This window comes from Gymnoscopelus microlampas (genome assembly GCF_963454915.1).
Source record: "Gymnoscopelus microlampas genome assembly, chromosome: 14".
NCBI lineage: Eukaryota > Metazoa > Chordata > Actinopteri > Myctophiformes > Myctophidae > Gymnoscopelus > Gymnoscopelus microlampas.
The window spans coordinates 13,669,298-13,695,456 of record NC_139951.1 but is presented as its reverse complement, the minus strand read 5'-3'; the positions used below and the strand labels follow the sequence as shown (position 1 = coordinate 13,695,456).

The window sequence follows — 26,159 nt, the reverse complement described above, 5'->3', positions numbered from 1 at the left end:
TACCACTTGCTCGACGTGAGTTAAAATAAGGATTGTAGCTTATATCTTTTAATTCAAAGCTAGATAACTGGTGTCATTCATATGGGGACTAAAGATTCCAATGGCATTAAGAGTAATAACAATTTCCTACAAAATCTTTAGTTGATTTTAGTTCGGGCCAGTTCAGTACAATTCTTTGTCAATCCAGTTTTGAAATGCTGTTACAAGTTCCTAATTATTTGATATTAAAACCATTCTCAATTCAATTGTCAATTCAATTTGAACCAGTGAATAAAAACATTTTATTTGGGTAATGATGCAGCACAAACTAATATGAATTTTCAGGCCCTGGCCTTCCTGTGGCAACTCTATGCATGATGTATGGCCAGAAATCACACGTAATTGATTACATCCAGATTGTACAGTAGATATGAGCAGAAAGTCAATTAATTAGGAAGTAGCCAATTTGAAATGTTATGTGACCACATAGATCTCATAGAAATTAAGAGGTTGTTGTGGTCCCTGGCTATATTTGCAATGTTCACTCATGCACACAACTTGTTCAAGATTGGAAAATGCATGTGTACATATTAGAACTTGACTGGTACTTGCTTGTAAATGTGTTTACTACCGGCTGAAACTCCTTTGGTTGCAGTTGTTTTAAAACCTTTAAGACCTTCATTATTACATGGTCATCACGACTCATCCTTAATTTACATCAATTCCAGCAACGGAAATGAGTAATATGTCTCTACTCATCTGGTTACTACTGCTTGTCGTAGCCTATACTAGCCACAAGGTGGAGCCCACGACTTGGGAGTAAGAACTGCACATTGATTGATTCTGATTCTGTGATTCTCTTATTTCCTTTGTTGTTTTATGTTTATGATTATTACTTCTGCTACAATGTCTGAGCAAACCAGAACTAAATAATTACTCTTCTGTACTCATACACAATATGTAACAAAGAAGCCTTGAACCTTAAAAGATTGATCCCATTAGAAATGCAGACATACAACACTGTGCCATTAGACATTACAGAATACATTTAATTCCGTTCATAAAACATGCACAACAGTATAGGCAGCATAGCAGGAAAGCTCACACACTTTTATGAACATAATACATAAGAGTCTGATTCCAGGTTCGACCACTTAGTTGACCCCGAGGGGTATGTAATAGACCCCCCCCCCCCCCCCCCACACCAAATCTCTTCGGCAAAAAAGGCCGATGTACAAGCTCACAACGCAACACCTACCGAATAATAGACTGCATAATATTCATAATAATATTCATATATGATTATTGATATCTGAATATGAATGAGTACATATAATAGACTGATTCATATTCAGATATCAATAACCACTTATGAATATGAAATGTGATTATTAATGAATCATTAACATGTAAATCACGTAACACCAGTGTTAATATGGTTAAGTACCAGAGTCAGAACCAGAACCAAAGACAGAAAAGCTCAGAGGCAAATATTTGATATAACACATACACATTAATAACACCTCTTACAAGTTAGTGCTGCATACAAATTGTACGTAGATAAAAATACAGAAGCTAGCACAAACACTTTTTTTTTCATAACATTCAAAATACTTTGCATTATGGTTGCAATATCCCCCCCACACACATCAGTAAGATGATAATGGTATTGACTGATGGTCACAGACCAAAGGGAAATGTTTGGCTTGGCCTTTGGAGCCTGCTTCTTCTCAGCCTGACGTTTTGTTTATGCACTAAAACCTTTTATCACATTTCTAAAATACCTGCAAGAAAGATACTAACAGGGTCTGTCCCATCAACTGTTCCCCACTGGCACATAGAAAGGAAAATACCATATGACAGAGTAGCCAATAAAAGAAGCATAATGCTATGCTATTTAATATAATGGGTTCTTTAGCGTGAATCCGGATAACAGCCTGTTCTTTCAAATATGGGGAGTTAGTTTGATACAATCGGGTGCAGCAAAAAAGAACAGCGCTTTAACACCGTTGTGAGGGCATGTAGGCTACATTATCTTTATGTGTATCAGAGTTGTCGTGGTAGAAATGATGCCTTCTTCTCTTTCTCACTCTGTCTCACACAGGATATTGGAACGTCTTAAAATGCAGTGAAGTGAAACACTGCTACATGTATCCCAGTGTCGGAGTCACATAAGCTCTATGAATGAGACAAGCACTCAAATCATTATTAATAAATCAATATTTGGTAGCGCTGGGAAAAGAAGAGGCTTTAACACAGATTTAGAGGATCGCATTATCATTGAGTCTTTTCAGTACACCAGTACACCGTCCACTTCCCTATAGAGAAAACAATGAGACTCCAATTCCTGTTCATAGTCCATTCCAGCTCTTACTTGGTACTGAAGAGAAGGAAAGGAAAATGCTGCTACGGTAACCTAACCAAAATATTCTGGGGTCTCTCTCTGAGCATAAGACATAAAATATAGAACTAAAGTCTTTATGAAATGTCACCCTTCTGTTTGAAGATCGAAACAGCATCAGGGATGCAGTGAGAGAGTTTAGAGAACACGAAGGGAGCAGGATGTGGAATGTGTTGAGCTCTCTCTGACTTTGGTGTGTTTCTCCGCTCCCTTCTGAGTCACAGCATTGAATTACAGCAACATCTGGAGAGAACATCTGAACTCTCCATCGTATTCTCTAGTCTATTCATATCTAACACTCGCTGTCATTGTTCAAAGTAAACAGGGAAGTCATTTTTAAAGGAGAAATGTCCTTTGACTTTAGACTAAGTTACAATATACCTGACCTTAGATAAATGGAGATTAGTTTAGTCATTCGATAGATCACCAAATAAACAAAAGCACACCAAAATCTACTTTCCGCTCATTTGATTGTAAACACATTTGAACAAAATTGGCATTTTATTCAAATGGACCCGTAGAGAGGTTTAAGCCCCATTTATACTTAGTCGCATTAATGTGTCTCGTACCGAAAATAGCCAATCTACAAGCTCCCAATGTGTCGATGGGTTGTGACCGGCTATTTTTGGTGCGGGTCACCGTCGTACGGTAGAGTGTAAACTCTAAATGAAGCATTAGTGCAGTGCGGAAAGAACCCTACATGAAGCTTTGATGCATAGCAGTGTTTTGAAATCTGTACGCACGTGTATGTGTGCACGAAATATAGACATAAATCACCTTACAATAGCTAAAAGATAAGGATTATGACAGCACCGCTTAAAAAGCATAAACTATAACGTGTGTTTGAAAGGAAACAGTCAAGCATCAAGCCCCAGTGTTTCTTCCCGGGAGGTTTGAACTATCTGCAGAATAATCCTCCAAGTTGAGATGCACTGTTTTAAAGCTGCTATCAATCACGCTGGAATTCAAAACGATAAAAGCAAGTAAATATTATCTAGCGGTTCAACAATAAGAGAAGGCTCTGAGATGCATAAGTCATCCCGCCTTTATACGCTGTGCCAGATGGTCAAAGCGCCAGGTCAGGGTGACATCGTTGGAAAACAAATCGCCCCAAGGTGTTTGACAGGACAAAGGAAGTCCAACTCTAATGCCTGAATAATACTTCATACTGCAATGCCCGCGTCTCAAACGGTAAATTGTCAATCTACAAGGTCTGTCTTGTAGATTGGCGATTTTCAGTGCAAGACATGATGCACAACTAAGTATTAATCATGCCTAAATTGTGACTCACTGTTGGCTTGGCGACAATGGGGGGAATCCAGGCCTTCAGTTTGGCACGTTTATGTGAGGAATTAATAACGATGACTGTAGATATGGAGCTTCGCGAAAGTTCGGGCGGTCACAGCAGTCAGGCTGTTCCCCACGCACAGTCACCAGCCAGTCTCATTCACTAACAAGCTAACACATACTGTACGCCCTCTGGGTTCATTCTAGGCGTTCTTTTTAATTGGAACACCGCTCACTCTTCCTACTGCATAGCATAGGTCACACCTCTTCTGCAGCTTGTCATTGATCAAACTCCCTCCACCTCCTTAAAGGACGACTTCACCCATTTTCAACCCATCTTCATATAATAGGTCCTCACTAATGCTCATGATAAAACTGTACAATTTTTTTCTACTCAGTCTGTGTCTCATAGGAGAGCTGTGAGAGACAGTTCAGAAACCCATCTACCAGTGACATCATCGATGGGGAATCCAAGCTAATAGAAACTGCAGGCTTTGTATTCCTGGACAGTTGCAATGCAATAATAGAAGCGATTGTTCTCGCGTTAATAAAAATCTAAATAAAATGTTGTAAATCTTGTTGAAAAAAAAAATCCTGCCTAATGATGTCACTGGTAGACGGGTTTCTGGACTGTCCACAGTCCTCCTATGAGACACAGACCAAGTAGAAGAAAATTGAACCATTTTATCATGAGCATTAGTGAGGGCCTATTATATGAAGATGCAGACTGCAGCACATGACAAAACTAAAGCTATGCTGCCTCATCTTTACATAAATCTTTGAGTTGCGGGATGTTTGTGAATCCGGACCATCAGCACTGCTATTCTAAACGGATATCATCACATCAATATTTACGCTCACTATATCACTGACATATTGCACTACAAAATCCTCACATACATTCTGGAAAACACTGACGAATTTAAAGATGATAATTGCATCACGGTGAACTTGTTTTCATCAAACGGGTAAACAGTAGAGAAAGGCCATTACTGGAAAGTGCTTGAGCATACCACAACATAATTTACTTTAATTGTCTTTGGCGACTCCTTCTGTATCGACGACTTCTCTCTTTTCGGCGACTTCTGCCACGGCCTCTGTCTCCTCTGGCTCGGGGTTGGATGCGGGGGCCGCCACCACCTCCTCCTCCTTCTTGTGTTCGGGGAGGAGGAGGACTTTGCCGATGTTGTGGCGCTCCTGCATGCGCCTCATTGCATCAGCCACCTGGGAGGAGGGGGAGAGAGGATACAGGCAGAAATAAAGCTCATCAACCAGGGTTCATGACCCAGCAAAGCAGTGTTTCCCAAACAATGGGTCAGGACCCAGTTTTGGGTGATGGGCCCATTTTTATGGGTCGCGAGTACTGTATATCCCTTTTTTATATTTCCTACAAATTGCTTTTTTAAATTATTTTAAAAGTAAAAAAAATACATACCGGTAATGATTTTTCAAAACAAACAAACAAAAAACTCAAACAATGTTTCATTTTCTTCCAATTTTAGTCGCTGACATTTACCAATTTCCACCCATGTGTGCTGTAGTCCCTGTCACTGCTAAGCTCCAGTGTTGGTTTGAGGAGGGTGTGTAGACAACCACCCTGTGTCCTCTCAGACACATGGAGTCATCTTTTCAACTGACAGTGGCCCCTTTCCCACCAAAAGAACTTTGGTTCTAGAACTGGTTCTGTTCTAGATTCTTGGAACCGTGGTGCTTTCACGGAAACCGGCCACGAACCGGCTTGCGTTCCACCAGTTTTAAGCACCAGTTTCAGGTGCCCGCCTGTGGAGAAGGAGTCCCCAATTGCCCCAGGTTCGATTCCAGGCCTGGCCAGCAGGGGTGTTTTATGCTATTTTAATGACGTCACGCACACGGCACGCACATTTTATTTTACCTTAAAGCAGAAAACATAGGAATTTTTTATCTTAGTTTTAGTCTTTTTAAACTAATAAAAATAATTCACAGAATGCCTTGAATTATAGGAGCTGAAACAAAGTCTTTCTCTTTTTCGAAGGTGGCTGAGGCATTGTTGCGTGCAGATAGGATACTGGCAGCAGCGGCTGTGTTGCTCACCGTGTAGCCTATAGATGCGAGGAGTGAGGATGCATTTGCACACTCACTTATAAACCTGTTATGCAAAGTAGCCATTTGGGTACTTGGCTGTGGCTCATGAATCGAGGTAGGTGGACGCGTTCTAGCCATAGAGTTACGGTTCTAGCATGCACGCACGTGCACATCCGTACCGTGCCGTACCTGTGCGTGCGAGTGAAAGAATATTGCCCCCACGCCGTGGTGTCGCTTGAAGCGACCAAAACAGCCCTGCTGGCCAGCAATGTGTTGAATATGATCGGTCGAACTGTTTTTTTTTACATTTCAGGGGGAAATTCAATCGACAATGGCAGATGCCGTTTCCCTTTTCTTTTTTTTTAAAAGATGATTTTTCGCTTGCTTTTGCCCCTTGTTTATATCACATCTGTATCTTCCAACCTGTAGAATAGTGACACGCCCACTTTGGTTCCCAGTTCAGGGCAAGAAAAACCAAGTGTTTTTTGGTTCCAGTTCCGAACCAACTTTTAGGGTTCTTAACCAATTCATTTTCAGTGGAAACACTGAACTGGTTCAAAATTAGGTGGGGAAAAAAGGAATCAAACCGGTTCAACCCCGGTGGAAAAGAGGCCAGTGAGCCGTTTCACCAGGAGAGCGTAGCACAAAGCTTCATGATCTCCCTCCCCGTTCCTCTCCCTGATGAACAGGTGCCCTGACCAACCAGTAGGAGTCGCTATTTCAGCATCAAGGACACAATCCCCCAGCTGGCTTGGCTAGAATGGCTTCCCACCCATGATGCGACCGGCCTAGGCAAGCCGGGGGCACCGCTCCCGAGAACCGAACCCGCACCTCAGCGGTGGAGGGTGAGCATCACCCAGACAGCATTCAGCTTTCTTGACCATATAAATGAAAAATTATAATAGTAACCCGTTTCCTCTGTAAGCTCATGGCTAAAAACAACAACATTGGTGACTCACAGGCAGTGCTGTAGTCTAGGTTCGTTCAGACGGTATGCCATAATTATTCCCTCGCGCGAGTGTCGTGCACGCGCACATATACGCACGCGGTCACAGAATGAATTATTGTGGTTACATAGGGTGTACTATTTTTTTTTCTCCAAAAATTTGGTTTGAGTATACTGCGTATACAGCGTATACTGGTAGAACACACCACTGCTCACAGGTAAAGAAGATTTAAAAGGGACAAATCACGCAGGGGTCAGGGGTGGCACTGCAAACCGTCTGCTCTGTCATTGGCTTCCATCTCCTTATGGGGCGGAGTGTTTCGCCAGCATGGTTGTTTGTACGGAGACAAGAGGCAGAGTAGGCCGATGAAGTAAGCGGGATTTGTGAGAGATTTACTGTATGTCCGCAGGGATGTAGGCACAAGTTCACATAAATGTGGTTTATATTTCCATCCACGCCCCTGATGATTTACTATCATCCCCACAGGGGAAAGAAGTTATCCCACTCACAGATTTACGCAGTAAAACCCTGTATTAATTAAACTCCAAAGAGCACTCAAATGGAACCAAATGGCCCCATTTGGTTCCATCCCTGAGTTTAACACGGCACGTAAACAGCCTGTCACTGTTTTCGACACGGCGACAGTTATTGTCTGAAAATTACGCTATTCCTCGGGAATACAGTGGAGCGGTTTCTATCAGCAGCATTTTTCTATGAATAATTCCACGTTTCACAGCTTGTAGGCTTCCTGTGTTTTGAATATAACATCGTTCATGTTTTTATGAATAAAATGTTTTCCCTGTTCCCCCACAAACGGCAGCCAGAATCCTCGATGCTATTTATATTGGAACTCACATGCTGTATCAGAGAATGTAGGATATAAAGTGTCTGTCTACATCATTTAATAATAGCTGCCAGACAGCTCATGGACATCCACACAAAAGAGGTCCTTAACCCATTCGATCCGGTCACGCATCTGTGTCATTTTAGATTTCTTTGGCTATTTTTGAAAAATCTCAAGCATTTGTGCAAATTTAATATATATGTTTTAAAGCGAACATTTGTACAATATTTGGTTCCAGGGACCTCCAGGAGCAAAGATTTGATTTACAAATATTGGCTTTAAAAAAATATAGCTTCAAAGATTTGCACAAATGTTCATGATTTAAAAAAAATAGCTGATCTACAAGCTCATAGCACCGCACTGCGTTCCCGGATTGAATGGGTTAACTCCTGTCTCCATCTGAGCCCACTGTATGAGAGACACGTACTCCCTGATGGCCGATGCCACGGCAACAATAACCTGTCACCTAGCAACAGGTGTTGAGAGGATCATCTAATCTGACGAGGAGATGGGAACCCGCAGGAAGTGAACACAGCAGAGAGAGAGAGTGAGAGAGAGACAGAGAGAGTGAGTGAGTGAGTGAGTGAGTGAGTGAGTGAGTGAGTGAGTGAGTGAGTGAGTGAGTGAGTGAGTGAGTGAGTGAGTGAGAGAGTGAGAGAGTGAGAGAGAGAGAGAGAGAGAGAGAGAGAGAGAGAGAGAGAGAGAGAGAGAACAGCAAAGGAAGGGTTACTCCAGAAGGGAGAAGTCAGTCCACTTCATTTAGCTTCGTTTTATGTTATTGAGACATATACTAAGGAAAGCTGAGAGGGAGACAGCGTAGGAGAGACAGACGGTAGGAAAGCTGAGAAGGAGACAGCGTAGGAGAGACAGACGGCAGGAAAGCTGAGAAGGAGACAGCGTTATAGGAGAGACAGACAGTAGGAAAGCTGAGAAGGAGACAGCGTTATAGGAGAGACAGACAGTAGGAAAGCCGAGAGGCAGACAGTGTCGGAAAATAAACATGCTCTGAAAATGCACGCGGCCCACTCATCCTGACCACTGTTACGTGGACAGATGGGTGGGCCGTGAACGCTTGTGTTTGAGATTTTCAAGTGGGCACTGAGCCCAGAAAAGGCTGGGAACCCCTGTACAATATTAACCCAATAAGACCTAAATCCTAACAGTTTTCTGAAAAAACGATGTTGCTATATCAGTGGTGCTCAAACCTTTTCATGTCAAGAACCCTCAACATTATATGTATTAAGCCGCGGACCCCCATCTCAAAATATGTTGTTCCAGGGACCCCCAGAAGTAAATATTTGAGAAAAAAAGTTTGCTTGAAAAAATATATATATTCAAAGATATTGCACAAATGTTCAAGATTTTTCAAAAATAGCAGATATACAAGCTAATAGCGCGGCACTCTGTGCCACGCTATGAGCTTGTAGATCTGCTATTTTTGAATAGCCAAAGTGTACAATAATGGTTTAAGTGGTTAGACTTAAACCATCCCGGTCTTAATGGCTTAACACTGGCTCTCGGACAACAGAAGCTGTCAACAGTCACAGTGTGAACAGACAGCTGTTTTTACTCCCGCAGCAGACGCCGTGCGTCGCCTCGTGTTCACACCTCACTCTGTTCCTTGTCAACAACAATTAACGAGTCTGTCAGCCAGACGCCCACGAGCTGCGCCTAATGAGGAACAACAAAAACGCTTCTGTTAAAGGGCGACTTCGCACATTTTCGACTTATCTTCGTATAATTGGTCCTCGCTAATAGCTCACGATGAAAGGGTACCGTCTTTGTCTGCTCTGTCTGTGTCTCAGAGGAGGGCCGTGGACAGTTCAGAAACCCACCTACCAGTGACATGATCGAAGAGGAACCCAAGCTAATAGAAACTACAGGCTTTCTGTTCCTGGAATGTTAGCATGCTATAATGGAAGCCATTGTTCCCGAGTTCATAAAAAAAAAAGATAGAAAAAATCTGGGGGGGAAATAAATAATCAAAGAATAATACCCTGCCTAACGTATTAGCATACAATAGGGTTAAAGTGGTGAAACTGATTGTGATGCTATATTAACCATTATTGCTGGGGATCCCCTAGAACCCCTTCAAGGACCACTGGGGGTCCCCTGGGCCCTACGTTGAGAACCACGAAACTATAGGGTCTACGTGGTTATGTTAATCATGCTTTTTGCGTTCTTAATGTTTTTGAAGCTTATTTATGAAAATCCTGGTGGTTTTTAGAATTTCTCTAAAACATCATATGGATTTTTACCCCCAAGAATGGCCTTAAGACCGCCCTCTCTGTGACAGCAGGTGTGTGACGTGACACGTGACGGGGGCTTAATTGATCAAACATTTATATTTCGGACCAAATTTGGATGTGTGAACTGGCACTTTAAAGCGATGAAAAGGGAAAAGAACGCTCACTAACATCCTCAAAATGATAGGAGGAGTCGACGCGAGGTCTGATCTTCCCCTGGTTGTAGAGTCCCAGCAGGGTGTCCATGGTGGCGGTGATGAGCGGGACGTCGTCGAGGTAGCCCAGGTGGAAGCCGCACACCGCCTTGTTGGCCTGCATCAGCTTGAGGGTGGTGAGGGACAGCTGGTTGTACCAGGTCTTCGCCATGGCCAGCAGGCTCTTCTTCTGGCCCGTCACACAGTTAGCCGCACCTGGAGAGAGGAGAAGAGAAGAGAAGGGAAGGGAAGGAAAGGGGGGATGAGAGGAGAAGAAGAGATGAGAGAAAAGGAGCAGAGAGGAGAAGAAAGGAGAGAAGAGAAGAACGGAGAGGAGGAGAACAGAACTATAAAATTACTTTGACTATCAAAGAAGTCTCACACCAGTGCATGTCCCTCCTGTCCACTGTGACTTGTGTTCCTTAAATGGAAAACTAACAAAATCACAAAACACGTGTCACAGAGTTGATCCAGGAGACATCTTTAAAACCCAGGTTAAAATTGGATTTGGATTCAGGGAATGGATGGTCGTTTTCTGTATCCAAAACGGTTTCTTACCAAACACTATGAGTGTTCCCATTGGTTTCAACAGACTGTAGCCTTTTTGGGTGTCGGAGCCCCCGAGAGGATCCAGAACTACGTCCAACCCTGGAGAGATAATAAAAACAGAGAGATGAACCATTTACTGTAAGTTCAGTCAGGGTGACTGACTCACTCTGACCAAGGCATTGTTGCCGCAACGTGTAGGTGTATTCTCTATTCTTGGCATGCATTAGCCGCACCATTAAAGGCTTTTAAACTTTTCCACAAGAGTTCCTTGGTCTCTTCCCTTTTTTGCCCTTTCACCATATTTATTTACAATTCAATGTTAAATGTATTTTAATTTTATACTTATTATGGCATGATCATTCCTAGAATTACAATGAAACAATATAATTTTTCATTTTCTATTTTGTTTTGTGCTGTGTATAATTAATTTTGTAACAATATTATTAGTATAAAACATAATTAAAATCTTTGGTGAGATTCTATGTGTGGGTTGACCTGCATTTATTTTGTATCTATTTTCATCACAAATGGTGGCGCTTGCAGCAGTTTAATTCCTGCAAACGGTGGACACACATCCACCCCTCCACACCCAGGTCATAAATAAGATGTGTGTGACCTCACCTTTGGGGCTGATTTTGCGGATTTCTTCCACGTAATCTTTGGTGCGGTAGTCGATGGGGTGAGCGACCCCTCCCTGGACGATGGTCTCGTGTTTGGAGGCTGACGCAGTGCCGAAAACGGTCACGTCCCCCACGCTCTGACACAGCTGGGTGGCAGCGATCCCCACACCGCCTGAAGATGTACACAAGAAATGTACGTATGTACGGGACAGGTATGTTGTCGCTGATGCTTTAACCACTTTCAACCTGGCGTCCTTATTTCGGGTGTTATTATAGGCAGATTTACTTTTTTTATGTTACTGTATAGTTGTTTGCTATTTTCACTATTCGTTGTATGGTTAAGCACATTCACCAAAAGTGCACTCACCTTACTTCTGTCAACAAATCAGGTGAAACTTCAGTGTGTGTGTGAGTGTGAGTTAGTGTGAGGGTGTGTAAACGCGTGATCGCACACACACGTTTACTCTGTGTGTTTGTGAACAGGAAATATGAGGAAAAAGAGGCAGAGAGAGAAGAACTGACATCAAGCACTGAAGTTGAACAGAAAGTTCAAGTCAAAAACACAAGGTCATATAAAGTTTCCTCTGTGTGCTGATAAATCAAGCCGGTCTTTGTTATCTGGAAACACACGCATGCACACGCACTGTTCTAGCTGGCTGCTGCAGGCTACTGCCCATGGTCTATAACCACTTTACAAAACACCACCTCTTGCCAAAGTAACCATGATGACCCCATCTAGGTTGTAATTTTACAATAGAACCGTGCACCGTCTCTCTCTCTCTCTCTCTCTCACACACACACACACACACACAAGCGTGTTCACACATACGGATGTAAACAGCACTTTCCTTCACACTCACAGCACACACAAACCAAGGTTCACATCCTGTTTCCCTTCAAATCACACACAAACTTGCACGCACACACACACACACACACACACACACACACACACACACACACACACACACACAATCTACTAGAATGGCTTGTGTGTGTGTGTGTGTGTGTGTGTGTGTGAGTGGGAGGAATCAAGGTCATAACTTGTATGACTGATAATAAGAACACTGCATTTTAAAAACACTTTATGCATCACATCAATTCAAACTCTACCATTAGGGTAGAGGTTCCCAAACATTTTAACTCACGACCCAAAATGTAAAGTCTCCCTGGGACTTCTTTAAACATTTTTGTTTTAATGTTTGAAATTCTGTTGACAAATGTTTTAATATTTTTTTCATTCATGAAAATGTTTATTTTGGAAAATCTTTTGAAATAATAATAATAATAATTAAAACAATGGAAACGAAAAAAGCAATATTTACCCACAACCCATAAAAATGGGTCATGACCCCGTGTTTGGGAAGTGGACGTGTCTCAGTAGCCTCGCCCAGTGGCGGGACTTCTTTCGCTCTACATTAGAAGAGTTGGGAACGGTGGGCGTTGTCACATACTAATACAGCCCGAATACCCAATCTCAACACAGGCCTCAGTGGCTTGCCTCGTTAATCACTAGACTCCTGGTTTTGGACCGCGACGGAGGGCCGCAGTCTCAAGCGAACCTGAGCCACGAGAAGCACCACCAAGCACGCTAAAGCGCGCGAGTTGCCGTGCTGAACATTGCGAAGTTATACCGATAGGCACAGAATCGTAAATTATCGCCCTCCCCCTAGGCAATGCCAGCGCCAAATTTTATTTTCCACCACGGAGTACTGCATGACTTGGGGCGACGCAGGGAGCGTGTTTACTGAAATTGGAGGTGAAACGCACGTTCGCGTTTGGGAACCAGTGAGTTAGGGGTTAAGTGTATTGCTCAGGGACACTTAGAACAGGGACGGGACGCGAACCAGGGACATTCTGTTTACCAGGAGGCCACTCTATTGTCAAAGATATTTTATCAAGTAAACATTTTAAATGAGATGATTGAATTGCTTTTCTGTTCCCACGGTCTCAATTTGTGCTGCGAGACCCCACCCTGCTTTAGACGGCATGGCACCTCATTTGCATTATTTTGCCATTGTGCTAAGTTGATAAGTAAATTAGCTCGTCTGTGTTTTGGAGTGGCAGGAAGGGGGATGACCTAAGTGTTTTATCTTATTGGGACAGAAGGTCTTTTTGATGCTGTGGGAAGCGTTTTAAGTCACTTGTATATAACACGTAACAAGTCAGTGTGTGACGGAGTTCAACTAGGCCGTCTTCCATACAATTCTGTTCTGCTGAAATTGTAAGTCTTGAAACTATTTTGATATCAAAATATAATCCCTCATTCTTCTAAACTGTGACCTGTTGTCTTTGCCTTATTTTCTATCTTATTTCCCCATACAGATTTGCATCCACACTATCACACAGGGTCATGAGTATATAGCGCTCAGGCCAAGCCTTACTGTACCTGCAGCCATGTGGATCAGAACGCTCCTGCCGGGCCGGAGGTTGGCCATCTCAAACAGCATCAGATAGGCGGTCAGGTAGTTGACGGGGAGGGCCGCGGCCTCCTCAAAGCTCATTGGCTCGGGCATGAGGAAGGTATTTTCCGCCGCCACTGCCACCACTTCCTGCCACATGCCGTCGTGGTTTAACACGATGACCCGGTCACCCACCTAAAAAAGGGAAGGACAGTCAGCACGGAGACTTTTAACCACACAAACCCTCGTGTCTCTATTCTGGGTATATGCCATAATGGCATTCTGTGAAAATAGGCAAGCGTGGGGCGAAAATAGCGGACTCACAGCTGTTCACAGCATGAGTGCCGAGCTTGTACTGTAGATCGGCTATTTTTGGCGAAGAGATTCTGTGTGCAGGGGGAAAAGGAGGGGAACAAGTACAGGTCCCGAAGTATACAGTACAGGGTTTAAGTATGACATGAAGCAAATACGTGAAAGAAGCTTCACATACTGTATATCAGGGGTCTTCGACGTTTTTCATACCAAGGACCCCTTAGCCGAGAGAGAGCTGAAGCAGGGACCCCTACTACCACATTGTATAAAATTGTGTTGCAGATTAAACTTTTTCATAGATTTCAGAGATGGCTTCATAGACTTGTTTGACAGCACTGTCATCAGTGTTGTGTGAATTCATGTTTTTTGTTTTACACATCTTTTCTATTAATGTTACATTCATGACATTTAACCACTTAAACCGTCAATACGTCATAAAACATGACCTTTGGCTCTGTACTTGGTCTGCTTTTTTTTTTTTTTTCCCAAAAAAATAGCTGCTCTACAAGCTCACAACGTGTCACATCGCAACACGCTGTGAGCTTGTAGATCAGCTATATTCTGCAAATGTTTGCCCAGAATAGGGATGCTCGGGCTCATGTGGTTAAAGTTCCTATCACGCAAAGATTTGGCGGCCCCCCTGTAGTAACTCTGAGGACCCCCTCGGGATCCCGGACCCCCTGTTGAAGACCCAGGCTGTATATGAAGAACTGGCCTTCATGGTGAGTGTACACACACACACACACACACACACACACACACACACACACACACACACACACACACACACACACACACACACACACACACACACACACACACACACACACACACACACACACACACACACACACACACACACAAAAACTAAAAATAAATACATAAAACAAATAAGAGTAATATAACATTAAAGAACAGCCTCAGAGTCCAACGTTATAACTAGCAGAATATAGTACAGGTGTCTCAAATACATGTCACAAGTATTGCAAAGTGGATCACCAATGTTACGAGCAAGCAGCAGTGAGGAGCACAAGGACACCATAGTGCTCAAGAGACGTTCCAATCATCATAAAACACGGAACTGAAACTCAATCATGCGGTCAAGAGTTCATATTCAAACCTGCCCCGTTTAAGCTGAAGCAGTGCTCCATATAGTTCTCATACGAGTGTGTGTAGTGCATAGCAAACTTGTATGAATCAGGCCACGAACCCCCATAACTTTGACAGTGTGCAAATGGAACCACTGTCAAGAGTTACAAACCTTTAAGAGTCCATTTGGTTGATGGGGACCCCCCTGGAACCCACTCAAGGGCCCCTGGGGGTTCCCGGACCCCACTTTGAGAACCACTGATCTATTCTTTAAATGCTCTGTAGTTTAGGCCAATGATGTGTGATGTACTGTACAGTAATTCATGCATGGGAAAGTGAATGTGATTTCAAGCCTTCTACATGAAGTCTGTAGACACCGTTTAATCTTACTCAATGTTATTAATGTAGGTACAGCTGAACACAGTTCAGAATTGGGTTGAGAACCAACGCCTCGTCTATATCCATTAGACACACTGCTGGACTAGCCCTGTGGAATTATGGGAAAACACAGCATGTTTGTGTGCGTTGATTCATCCTTGAGAGAAGTGGAGTCATAAACACAACACTGGAGTATGGCAAGAAGTGAAGGGCACAGGATATAGGGATCATCTGACCGCGCTTCCTGTTAAAACCACTTCCTATTGGACCATGACAACGCAGTACACACATCACTCACACACGTACACACACACCCCCCCCCCCCCCCCACACACACACACACACACCATTGTTAGAGATGAATGCTAAAGCATCTTTACTCCTTATTTTTTAAAACAAAGCTGAACATGTATACATAAAATTGCCTGTAAACAATTCACAGACAAAATGTCCTGCTAGGCTGCCACCTAGTCTCTCGAGCCAGACTGTTGGCTCAGACGAGTTTCAAACCCTTCCGCCTGAATAGAAGCACTTAAAATGAGAAGGGAGTAAAGCGGATGCCCCCCCCCCCCCCACCCAATCAAATTATTCAAAGCTTGCTGCTTAGCAGAAATGAACATTGAAAAGGGTATTTTATCCTATACATTGTTATACCTTTCAAGCTGGGAACGCCTCTGTGTCATTTTAGTTGTTGCTATATATCGCTGTTGTCAGGCAGAAACCTCTTATCTCCATATTCTAACCTTTTGTGTTTTTTTTCATAAATTAGCGCCATAAATGATCATACTACAGCGTCACACAAAAGCATCAAAAGTAGCAGATCTACAAGCTCAATGCGGCAGGACTCGTTTTGAGCTTGTAAATCTGCTACTTTTGCTATTTTTTTATTTGAATCCTGAAAAGTCACAGTTTTGGACAGGTTTCCACCCGACTGAGACGATATATAGCAATATATATATATTTTTCTGAAAACTAAGAATCAGCCTCAGGTCTAAATGAGTTAAAATACACTGTATTTTCATGAATGCAAATGAGGGAACAGATGACAGCTTCCGGTCACAGCATTAGTATTACAGACTGTAATGTAGCAGATCTCTATCTCCCACAAAGTCAGTTTGGAATTTACATCAGCTCCTTCCCAAACCGGTTTATCCCATCCTCCGAAACCCATATGATTGTGGAATAGTTGTCCGGTTTGAGAGACTACATGCCATCCATCTCCTGTGGACACATGAACAATGAACTATATTTCCCAATGTCCAAGCAACAACTACAAAAAAAAGGTCTATCTAATGCTCTGACAAGGTCATGGACAAGACACAGCTTTGACTGTGTTAGGTCCTCACACCGGAGAGGAATTGGATAGAACGTGTGTGTCAACTCGGATCAACATTCCAGGATGGACGGGCGGCGGCTATTTTTAAGTGCAGCGCTGCGCTCGGTTCTGTAAAGTATAAAGTGACTCATCATGGCAAAGCCTCCCAAAATGCATGTATAATTAATAGTTAATAGATGGCAGTCTTTTACAAACTGCCAATGTCTTGAAAGGTCACTGTTGAATATGTCAAAAGTAAAAAAGGTCAAAGAGTTGGTTTCCTACTGGTGTATTGAAAGAAAGAGATAAGGCCTCTGTTCTTTACTTAAAATTTGAATCCTTAAAGTACCGCACATTTTTAAATACCTGAGAAAATGTACTTAGTTACTTTCCACCAGTGCGTATGGAAGTCATTAGCTTGTCATGTTTGTTGTTTCCTAGCGGTCCCACTCACTCTCCACCACCGCTGCTACTGTTGTTGTTGCCGTGGTTTTAGTGGCCATCTGGTCCATTCCAAAGTATATAGGCGTTGGAATGGACCGCTCTTCCTCTCCAAGGATGGGATCATATGGGTTTCGGAGGATGGGATAAACAGGTTTGGGAAGGAGCAGATGTAAATTCCAAACTGACGTTGTGGGAGATGGAGGATATGCAACACATAAGGAAACCCCACACACACACACACACACACACACACACACACACACACACACACACACACACACACACACACACACACACACACACACACACACACACACACACACACACACACACACACACACACACACACACACACACACACACGTGATGGAAAGATGGCTGATGAGGTAGATAAAGGTCAGGCCCATATATCAGACAAATAGCTCTCCTCTTCAGATGTGAGAGAAGCTGAAGGCCCTTCTGGGCTCACAACATGTTTATACATTTTAGTTTCAGGGCTGTAACTATCGATTATGTTCGTAGCGATTTGTCTATTGATTGCTTTTTCGTTTAATTGAATAATTGAGAAGCACATTTTTTAAAAATATTATTTTTATATATATATTTTTTTTAAATATATCAACGTGACACGAAGACCACTCAAGCATACTTCATCGCACAACGGTGTTGTGAAAAAATAGTGAAACTAGCCGATCTACCAGCTCGCATTGTGATCTTGTAGATCTGCTATTTTTTCACATTTTCATCCATACTGACATGCACGTGATAAGGATAGATTATGAATCAATTATTTCATAAAATTAACAATCTTATATATATATATTTTTAATAATCTATTAAATCGATTAGTTCGATTAAATGTTGCACCCCATATTGGGGCGTTTGTGATAAAGTTCCATGAACTTCCTGTCTGCCCATACATCTCAAACGTCACATTCGCTTGTTTATAACGCCAGTGAACAGCCTCCGAAAATAGCCGATCTACAAGCTCACAACATGCTGCTAGATGCGTCTCTTTTCGCAGAATGTTCGCCTATTATGACATGCCCGAAATAGGGACAAGTGATTCAAGTGATTAACAGCCTTGAGCTCAGCTGCCCCACGACTGAGAAATTCACTCCCTGACCACCTGAGAGCTCCACAGTCTGTTGATGCTTTTAAGAGAGGACTAAAAGACTTTCCTTTTTAACAAAGCATTCATTTAGATATCTTGGTTTTACCCCCTAGGTCTAGGTTTTACCCCCATGTGATTTTAAATTGACTCTTTTTTAGATCCGTTTTTTTCGTGCAAATGTTTTTATTCTGTACTCAGGCTTTTGAGATGTGTTTCAAATGTGCAATATTAATGAAATGCAGTGGTGTAAAGTAACTAAGTACATTTACTCAAGTACTGTATTTAATCTGTTCAGTGCTTTTACTTCTACTCCACTACATCTCAGAGGCAAATTCTACAATTATTTTGAAACTTTAGTTACTAGTTACTTTGTAGATTTTGATTATTATTACATACATTAACCACTTCAACCCCTATATACATTTCGGCCATTTGAAAATAGCCGATCTAAAAGCTCACAATGCGTCGCGATGCGACGCATTGTGAGCTTGTAGATCTGCTATTTTCAAAAGATTTTTATACATTTGAGAACTTGTGTAATGGGACATTCTGCATAACGAGTACTTTCTACTTTTGGTACTGTAAGTGCATTTTGATATCAATACTTTTGTACTTTTAATCAAGTCAATTTTGAATTCCAGACTTTTACTTATAACAGAGTATTTCTACATTGCAGTATTGATACTTTTACTTAAGTAAAAGAATGGAGTACTTTTTCCACCACTGATTAAACGTATTATTAATATTATTATCATTAGAATACTGTGTCAGAGTCTGAGTAGTTGTGACAAAGTTATGAGTTACTGTAAATGATGACAGCCTGAGGGACAGAGGCGGACTTACAGACAGGTGGACAGGAAGATAGAGTGCACTTTAATGGTAAACCAATAAGCATTATGCTACGTTAACGCTTCTACGGCGATCTCAGGGGACACTTGACAAACTGATGATGGGAGCTCCGTGTGGTCTAAGCTGTAGGATCCACTTACAACCATCGGCACTTAAGAGCAGAGTTGAAAAGTTCATGATTTGTTGCCATGTGATCTAGAAATCCAGGCAGCTCTCACAAGTAACAGCATTATGAGTCTGAGACCAGCTTATAAAACTTTCATCACATGTCTATCTACTCTTTCTCTTATTGGCCTACTAGGCCAACATAATCCTCACTCAATAGTGTCCACTGTCTAATAAAGCAATACTGTGTATGAAGAACCTAAACACAAATCATGGCCCACGTCTTGTTTACGATGCCATTTCTCAAATCTTAAAAGTTGCAATCCATAATTGATATGTCCTACCCGGGATTTGAATCGACTCTCTAAAAACGACTCTAGGGTCTAATTTTCGCAATGGAAGAGTAGGGAGGCCATGCACTTCCAACCACTGTAGGTGCTAGTTCTGCACCTTTAGTAGTTTAAAGTGAAGAATGGGAGTACTTTAGACCTGGAACACCTAGAGGATATGCAACTATTTCTACATAAGGAAACCGCACGCGCACGCACGCACTCACACACAAACACGCACACACACACAGCTGTGATGGAAAGATGGCTGATGAGGTAGATAAAGGTCAGACCCGTATATCAGACAAATAGTTATACCTTTAGTTATGGACAAATAGTTATACCTTTCAAGCCGGGAACACCCCTTTGTGTAGTTGTTGCTATATACAGTATGGCATTGGTTCTCCACTTTGAGCAAAAGCTAAAGTACTTAACATACTTATTTTACATCAATCTGTTGTTCAGGGGGTCCCTGGCATAAAACCTTTTCAGATGGGGGGCGGGGGTCGGCGGCCAAATATACATCAATTTGGGGGGTCCTTGACATGAAAGTCGACAACGTCAACACCGAACGTCTCACCTTCCTGTGCGTGACGTCGGGGTGGACCTCCTCCACCACCCCAGCGCCCTCCATGCCCATGACGACGGGCGGGGAGGGGAGCAGCTCGTCCAGACCCTGTCGGCCCATCAGGTCGGCGAAGTTCAGCCCACAGGCCTTCATCCTGACCAGCACCTGGCCGCTCTGCACCGCCGGCTTTCCCCTCTTCACCTGCAGTGGTGGAAAGTAAACAGGGCAACATTTTATACTCAAGTACTGCACTTAATCCATTCAATTCAATTCAATTTTATTAAAGTGTCAAATCACAACAAGTTGTCTCAAGACACTTTACATGTAGAGAAGAGACCCAACATCCCACCCTGAGCAAGCAATTTTGCGACAGTGGCAACGAAAAAATCCCTCCATTGAGACCAGGAAAGGATCTGTATCAGTTTAAGATTTCTTTGGCTATTCAAAAACAGCAGATATACAAGCTCGTAGCGCGGCACAGAGTGCCGCGCTACGAGCTTGTAGATCTGCTATTTTTTGAAACATGGAAAATGTGTGCAAATCTTTGATTTTTCTTTTTTTATAATAATAGTATATCCTATTATAATTCTAGTAACCTCACGGTGGTGGTTGGGTGGACTCTTGATCAAACTGCGCATGCGTCGTTGCCAGGTTTCGCGAGAGAAACAAGCAGCAAGGTCTATGAAAACGAGGCCAAACCAAACAAACCCTATAACACCAACATTGGCCCTAAAGCGCTTACAATACGCGGACATGGCAACACCAGGCTGCAACATAGACCCCGCCCACTCTTTCAGTGCACTCTAGCGTGTGTGCTAGAGTGCACTGAAAAAACTGTGAGCGTGTGTGCGTCAAAAACTCTGCTGTGTTTCGTGTGTGTGTGTGTGTGTGTGTGTGTGTGTGTTTGCGACGACGGGGGGGACGTAGCATCGTGCCTCCGTGGTGTGTGTGTGTGGCTGGGGGGGGGGGATGATCGCCTGTGTGTGTTCGCGACAGGCCACGGGCTGCATGGATGTACCGTGGTGTGTGTGTGTGTGTGTGTGTGTGTGTGTGTGTGTGTGTGTGTGTGTGTGTGTGTGTGTGTTTGTTTTTGTGCGCGCTCGCGACGGCCGACGGCTCCGCCTGTTATATGCGCGGGTGTGTTCTGTGCCTCCACGACGGGATGTGCATCCGTTTGTGTGTACACACGACTGACTACACCAGTGGTTCTCAAACTTTTGCATGTCAAGGACCCCCAAATTGACACTTATTAGCCCGCGGACCCCCATTTGAAAAGATAAGCCAGGGACCCCAATAAGAGAAGGTTTATACGGCTTTCTAGCAGTGATTCTCAACCATTTTAATGTCAAGTACCCCCAGTTTGACATGTATTAGGCTACGGTCCCCCATTTAATGGCATTTATACCTGGGGCCCGAATTTATATTATAAAATCAATGTTAATTTAACTCTGAGAGTGTGCAAATGGAACCAAATGGACACGTTAGGGTCCATTTGGTTCCATTTGTACACTCTCAGAGTTACAGAACCATAAGGGTGCATTTGGTTCCTATCCATCATATAGCTGGGGACCCCCTGGAACTGCCTCAAGTACCCCTGGGGGTCCCCGTACCCCACTTTCAGAACCAATGGACTACACAGTACAAACTCACTTTCGATCCCTGATAAACTCTCTGTTCTCAGCGCATACAGTAAGCCAAACTGCACACTTTAGGTGCTCATATTCCCCAACGGGTATGGTCTAGTATAATTAAATGTTTTAAAGCGAACATTTTAAACTCCAATCTGTGCTTCTGGGGGGTCCCTGGAACAACATGTTTTGAGATGGGGGTCCGTGGCCAAATACATACATCATTTTGGGGGTCCTTGACATGGAAAAGTTGGAGCACCACTGATACACCACAAATTTTCAAGATTTTTCAAAAACAGCAGATTTGTAGCACGGCACTATGAACTTGTATATCTGCTATTTTTGAATAGCCAAAGAAATCTTAAAATGACATACATTTCTAGATTGAACGGGTGAAACCCTATATATATGGTTGACCCGACCGGAGTCTCACAGGGCTCTTTACTAGTGTCTTCTCTGTTTTCTGTTATTGTGGGGAAAGCTTTAGCTGAAAATTGCCGATCGACAAGCTCTGCGACACGTTGTGAGCTTGTCGATCGGCTATTTTAAGCGAAAGCGTTCCCCACAATACGGATGCTGGGGTTTAACCCATTAAGACCTGAGGCCGCTTCTAAACATTTTCAAAATCCTAAAAAAAAATATATATATATATATATATTAAAAATAATTTTCACGATTTTTCAAAAATATCAGATCTACAAGCACTCGGTGCCGCGCTATGAGCTTGTATATCTGCTATTTTTGAATAGCCAAAGACATCTAAAGTGACACAGATGCGTTCCAGGTATTAATGGGCGGCTAAGTAGAATTTTTAGGTACTTTTTCACTTTACTCGAGTATGGTCACCTTTCAGTTGTTTACACTTCTACTCCACTACGTCTCAGAGGCAAATATTGGAGTTTTTACTACACTAGAATTATTTGAAAACTTTAGTTATAAGTTACTTTGCATATTTAGATTATCATTAACAAAACATACATTAACCAATTAAGACCTATTTTTCACTTTGTCTATTAAAAAATAGCCGGTCTGCAAGCTGAGGTTGTAGATCGCCTATTTTTGAAAACAACAACTGTGAAATGGGGCATTCATGGTTGGTACTGTATGTATATTTTGATGCCAATACGTGTGGACTTTAATACTTGTGATTCCTCCCCACACACATTTCTGTGTTGTCACTGCTGTTGTATCCTACCGACTCGCCTGCCAGTGAGGAGCCCCCACTGGCGGGAGGAGTCGCCTTCGTCCGACTCCTCCTGGATTCAAACTTGTGGACTTTTACTCAGGTAAAGCTCAGTTTTAATACAAGCCTTTTACTTGTAACAGTGTATTTCTAAATTGTGGTGTTGCTACTTACTTGTAGCTAATTAAATCATTAAAACAGGGAAAGCACCTGTGTCATTTTAGATTTTTAGCATTGGCTATTCAAAAAATAGCAGACATCTGCTATTTTTTACAAATCTTGAAAGTGTTTTTTTTAAACACAAATCTTCTCTTCTAGGGGTCCCGACTCCCTGGCACAAAACATTTTCAGATGCTGGTCTTCGGCCAAATGCCTGCCATATATAAATTTGGGGGTCCATGGCACGAATAAAATACGGATTAAGAAGGCATTTGTAGAAATCGTCCTCAGGGTTACGTAAAAACAATCTGAGTATTTCTTCCACCTCTGCTCACCTGCAGCTTGACTTTATCGTAGCCCCCGTGGCCCGTCAGAACCAGCGCCCGGTACGTGAAAACATCCTCCTCTTCCTCCTTCTCCACGGGGGTGCTTGTGGATGGACCTGGACCATATGGACAAAATCTAATGTTACAATATTCTTTGACCTAATACCACAATATCGATATTGTGATGATAATAATGTGACGATAATATAACATTTCTTTCAATTTGTTCCTAAAGGTGTCAAAAATATACATAGCAGAGCTAACTGCAGCTCAGCACGCCCAATCATAACGCAATTGGCTATAATCATAATTTAGATTTGAAAAAAATGTAAAGTATAAAAATAAGGCTTAAGTGGGTACGTGATATTTTTTGGGTTGAAACTAAACTTTTTTCGAAGGTTAATTCACTATATTCTGATAGTAATCATTGATATGGAGTGTTTGTTCAGTAACAGGGGTCTCTCCATCTAATGTTTGTAGTTCCAATCGTGTCTGTAAATGTCTTTGTGTAATCACTTCCAATTTCACTTCTTTAATCTGTATCCTGACTGAGTTCTCTATCCTGATTGGATAAAATTGATATCCCAAACCTGAAAATGCATTTTCTGTTTAATAAAGAGCTGGAGAGACATGGATCACTCCTGTTACTGAACAAACACTCTATGAGTACTATCAGAATATAGAGCTATTTAACACTTATTTCAATAAAAGAAAATAACTTAGCCTACTTTTAAGTGATTAAAACCAGAAAGGGACAATTAACACAGTTATGTCACACTACGATATTATGGCATCCAAAATCTCAGACGATATTCTAATCTCATCTCCTATCATCAGGGGTCATCAATGTGCCCGTACACTTGTCTGTGGCAAGACTTTTCGTTTTTTACATAACATTATTATCTTATTTTGATCACAAGATCCAATTACTGAATATCTCCATCTCCAGGTTTTCCTCAGAATATGTATGACACTGATTTACTATGACACAATAGGAGTCCACTAGTACAGTGGTTCTCTAACATTTTTATTTTCAAGGACCCCATAGCAACTCTTAGATCCTACTGTATTTTTAATGTCTGGAATCTAGAGTTGCAATACCAACCCTGGACAGCCCCATACACGCAAACAGAAAAACAGGTGGGTTTTTAATGAAACAAAAACGTTGCAGATAGAAAGAGGATAAATTAATAATTCAAGCTTTCCGTACAGCTGCAATGTTGGTGAGTTTAACGTCGTCTAATACAATCAGATCGGACTTTTCTGTTTGGATGTATGGGCTGTCAAGGGTTGGTATTTCAACTCTAGATTCCAAATATAAAAAATAGTATCTAAGAGACTCAAGAGAGTTGCTTGGGGGTTAAGGACCCCCATAACTCCATATACTGAGAGCGTACAAGGCTGCGTGTTTCTGATAATATAGCCTACTTTCCCACTCATTTGTATGTCTTGGGAAAAATAGAATTTTGACAAAGAAATGTCCACCACAAGCCAGCATGGCGATGAACCACAGATCATGATATAATATCGATGGCTTGCCCTGGCCAGCAGCCCTACTTGTGGATGTGGTGGCCCCTGACAGAGGGGCTTCCTCTGGTGCCGTCTCCTCCTGTGTCTCCTCCTGCCGGGTCTGCAGCTGTTGCTCCTGAGCCTCTTCTTCTCCTGACATGATGCTGCTTGCTGCTGCTAGTGACGATGAAGATGGAAAACCACTAGATTCCTTCTAGTCTACAATCACAATAGCAGTACGCACCGGAAAATCCTTGGTGAAAACACACTAGAATTGGTACTAAAACGCACGTAAATGTTTTGAATACAAAATAAATACATACATAAATATATACGGTCTTAAAGTTGGTGTATGACTTCTTAACGCGATCAATCGTTTTTTATAACCCTGCTATGATGTTAAAGTTAATGTAAAGTAAACGAGGTTTCTTTTGTTTTAAACGGATGGGTTGGGTTTGTTGTGCGTCTGACTGTGAGGCTCTCTGGTCTAAAAGAACCGAAACCGTTGGCTGGCAGTAACTGTGTGAGAGCAGAGAGATGTGGAGGAGAGAGACAAGACACGGAGACTGGATCTGTGTGGCGTGTGTTACACTGACATCGGTGACCTATCTAACAGTGGTGGGAGAAGTACTCGTGGGGGTGGGCTCTGACTGTGACCGGCGACCGTTGCGTCAGCCGACCCCTAGAGTCACAATATTCCATAGGTCACTAGTTGCGACGTGCCTTAGGGGGAGAACGGGTGGGGAAGGACTGATTGGAGCAACAGGTGATGCACAGATGTAGCATGATTTGTAGGGAAATGGTGATGTCGACCAATGGGCGCTGTCCGTATTGTGACACACACACGCACACGCACGCACGCGCGCGCACGCACACACACACACACACACACACACACACACACAGCTTTATAAAGTCGCATTTTTTTGCTGTTACTATTATCATTTGTAGACAGTAGCATTACACATGACATGACCCGTTGAGTTTGTGCAAATCTGACTCAAGGTCTGTCCCTTGTTATTTTTGCTGCTGCCCCCCCCCCCACACACACACACACACACACACACACACACACACACACGTTCCTGATTCTTGTAAAAATAAATAAACTTAAGATACTCTCTCTCAGTCACACAACACCCCCTGCTGTCGAAAAGAATTACTGCATACTGTGCATAGTGGCTACAAGAGGCTATTATCTATTGTGCTGAAGACAACTCTAATTAATGTGTGTGTGTGTGTGTGTGTGTGTGTGTGTGTGTGTGTGTGTGTGTGTGTGTGTGTGTACACATCTGAAAATGGATTCTTGGAAAAAATCCGC

The 26,159-nt window shown here is 42.5% G+C and overlaps 1 protein-coding gene across 1 annotated transcript; it reads right to left on the bottom strand.

Annotated features, from left to right (window-relative positions):
* Positions 1-1,002: 1,002 nt before the first annotated feature.
* Positions 1,003-25,315, bottom strand: LOC311060439 (synaptic vesicle membrane protein VAT-1 homolog). Its single transcript, XM_084078617.1, has 8 exons — positions 24,887-25,315; positions 23,339-23,445; positions 20,046-20,234; positions 13,518-13,725; positions 11,130-11,300; positions 10,518-10,607; positions 9,937-10,175; positions 1,003-4,891 (listed from the first exon to the last, which is right to left on the bottom strand). Exons 1-8 carry the CDS (start codon positions 24,996-24,998, stop codon positions 4,697-4,699), a joined length of 1,311 nt encoding a protein of 436 aa, XP_083934743.1. The 5' UTR covers positions 24,999-25,315; the 3' UTR covers positions 1,003-4,696.
* Between the last annotated feature and the right edge of the window lie 844 nt (positions 25,316-26,159).